The sequence below is a fragment of the Echinops telfairi genome, unplaced genomic scaffold (assembly GCF_000313985.2).
Source record: "Echinops telfairi isolate 266 unplaced genomic scaffold, ASM31398v2 ScPeMD7_7356;HRSCAF=8355, whole genome shotgun sequence".
In the NCBI taxonomy this organism is placed as follows: domain Eukaryota; kingdom Metazoa; phylum Chordata; class Mammalia; order Afrosoricida; family Tenrecidae; genus Echinops; species Echinops telfairi.
The window spans coordinates 288569-291335 of record NW_022111256.1 but is presented as its reverse complement, the minus strand read 5'-3'; the positions used below and the strand labels follow the sequence as shown (position 1 = coordinate 291335).

Sequence of the window (2767 nt, the reverse complement as noted above, 5' to 3'; positions counted from 1 at the left end):
GTTTTTTTTTTTTAGGCAGCAAAACATATCAGTTTTATTAATAAAAGTACATTTTTAAATTATCTGGATTTCTGTATCATTGAACAAAAAGTGTCAAAAACAATTCTCATTTATTCTGTTTCTTTGCAAAGCTGTTGAGCAGTTAAATAATATCTATGAAAAAAATTTTTTTTTAATTTTAGACTGCAGTAAAATGAGGAAAATAGGAATGGCAACAGAAATTGTTTTAAAAATACATGAAGAAAATGATGATGAAGAAGGTGAAGTAGAATGAGAAACTGAGTTTTCTGGAACTCAGTCAAGTAGTAACTCAACATCTAGAAATACTGGAAAAAACAGAGATACGCATGAAATCAGGTAACAACGGATTCTTCTCACATCGATATGTAATGACCACTCAGAGAGCAGGAAGGCCATTCTCATTCATTGTCATGAACAGGAAAGTCCGAGGTATGTCTGTTCCAAGACAGAACACAGGTTTCTTCATTTTTCTGGAAGGCCATTATTTTATTTTGTATCTGTAAGAGTTAATGTTTAACTTGCCCGGTGGACTTTCACAAAATACCTCCACAAAAATTCTTCCTTAACCTTTGCACTCTTGGTCTTATTTTTCCTAATGTGCTCCATGTGCTTGGTCACAAGAAGTATAATCAGTTTCTCAGTCTAACCTAAACTTTTGAGGTCAAGGACTTGTGTTCCCTGTGTCCTTAGCAGTATCTGACTTGCAGCAAATACTTACTAACCTTTTTTGGCCAAAAGACACTCATTGAATAAGGATGATTCCTTAATGAAAAATAATTTTATACATATGTAAAGTTAAATTTGAATTTCAGGTGAGCTATGACATATTTGGGAAATATTTATACTACAAATTAATTCTTGTTTATCTGAAATGTCATTGCAATTATATGTTCTAATTTATCTGGCAACAGAAAATGAGGTTTTAAAAATAGCAAATGTCTTCAAGCCAGTTGAATTCAGATGACAGCATCAAGAAAGACTTAGATCCACACGTAGAAAGGATGTCTCTGCCTCATGGCCATAGGCATTGGGCTAGTCAGGAGTGTGATGTGCCTTCTCCTTTGTGTAGCCAGAGCTCCTCAGTCGTGGCCTCCACAGCTTTTTCACAAGTTCCTGGGCCAGACCCCTGGCTCGGGGCACGGACATGCCTGCGTCCATCAATCACCAGCAGCCTTCCTCGTCTCATTAATAATTACTTTAATCTCACCCAACTCCAACCTTCTCCAAAATGGACAACTCCACCATTTCACAGAGTATTGTAAGCCTTAATGAAGATCAAACTTTCAAACCTCTTAACCCAATGCCTACTAGAATTGTTTCTTAAAGAGTGTTTGCTTTTTTTAAATGCCTTCTTTGTTTTTGTATTTCATTACATTCTGTTTTACTAACTCAGTAAATCTGTAGAATGAAAAACTTTGGAGACAGAATCCTCTAGGAAATACTTGCTAACAAAGAATAGACTAGTGTCTTGGTTATGCCGCATGTTTGAAAATGAATTACATTAGGAAAAAAAAACTTGAGTGTTTTAAAATGAATGTACCTTGAGATTTCCTTATTTAGAATTATAACTATATATTTGAACTATTTTCCTATGCTTTATCCTGAGATGCTACTTCAGTCCTGGTTAATCATTCGCTTATGTACTTACTTATTCACCAAATATTTAGCAAGATTATCCATTGTACCTGGCACGACACAGAAACACAGAACTTTGGGACGCAAAGACGAGTGAGATATGGCCCCACTTCTCCTCCAAGTTAAGAGCCAATGTAAGAGACGAGTAAGGTAAGGAGTACACAATTAGATTCCACTCTAGTTAAATGCCATAACACACCATAAAATACGGCTAGTGTAGAATAATTGGGAGGGTGGAATATGGAAGGTGGGGTTGCAGTAGACAAGTTTCCAGGAAGAAATAATTCCTAAGTCGAAATTTCAAAGACCAGAAAACACCATAGGAAGAACAGTTGAAGAGGAAGGAAAAGTTGTCTAGGCAGTTGGAATAGATGAAGGTTTAAGCAAAGTTAAGGAAGCATAACAAAGCAGAGAAGAGCTCTCTTTCTCTACAAAGAAATTCACACAAGCAGAAGCATGCTGATGTGTAAAACCCTAACCTACCTGCTCCGCCTCTGTGCTGATGGTCACCAGATTGGCCCCAACCCCTGTACAGTTGCTGAAACTGTCATCCCAAGTCTTTCTGTCATTAAAAGTCATATAGCAGTTGGACTGGAAGGCTCTCCAACCAGCAGGGCAGCAGGTCCATGTGCTCCCTCGGGTAAAAAAGGAAACGGAAACGTAATTACAAGAAGCATTTCATCTGAAACAGGTTGGGTAAGTAGCGCACTGCCCATTATCCAATTTCCCACTTGTGGGAATAGGGCTTGGATTATCAAAGCCCTGAAACTTACAAGCTTAAATATCTTCTAAACAGAAGCATCCGGGTCACAAAATGACCATGAGGAAAGAACACAGAGCTGCCTAGGACAACATGATCGCTACTCCACACTCCTCCGTCTACCTGGTGTCATGCTTTGAGTATTTTCACAACAAATTCTTTTACGGGAGTTTTTCTTTGAAGGGAGCAAAGAACCTACCAACATCAAAAGCATTTCTTTCTCCTCAATAAGACCTAGAAATTCCAGAATATTCAAAGAGATAGGCTTTTGGCAAAGAACGAAGAAAACTTTTTTATGATATAAATGAACCCAGGGAAACTGAAATTAAAATAGTATTATGGAAAAAAAAA

At 37.4% G+C, this 2767-nt stretch overlaps 1 protein-coding gene across 1 annotated transcript in view; it reads right to left on the bottom strand.

Moving 5' to 3' along the window:
- LOC101638481 (C-type lectin domain family 4 member D) overlaps nt 1–2767 on the bottom strand; it is an 8673-nt gene that overhangs the window by 1312 nt on the left and 4594 nt on the right. The window contains exons 3-4 of the mRNA XM_030887241.2: nt 2140–2291; nt 566–630 (exon numbers count right to left, since the gene is read on the bottom strand). Of these exons, the coding sequence (XP_030743101.1) occupies nt 566–630; nt 2140–2291 (217 nt within the window). The remainder of the gene's footprint in view (nt 1–565; nt 631–2139; nt 2292–2767) is intronic.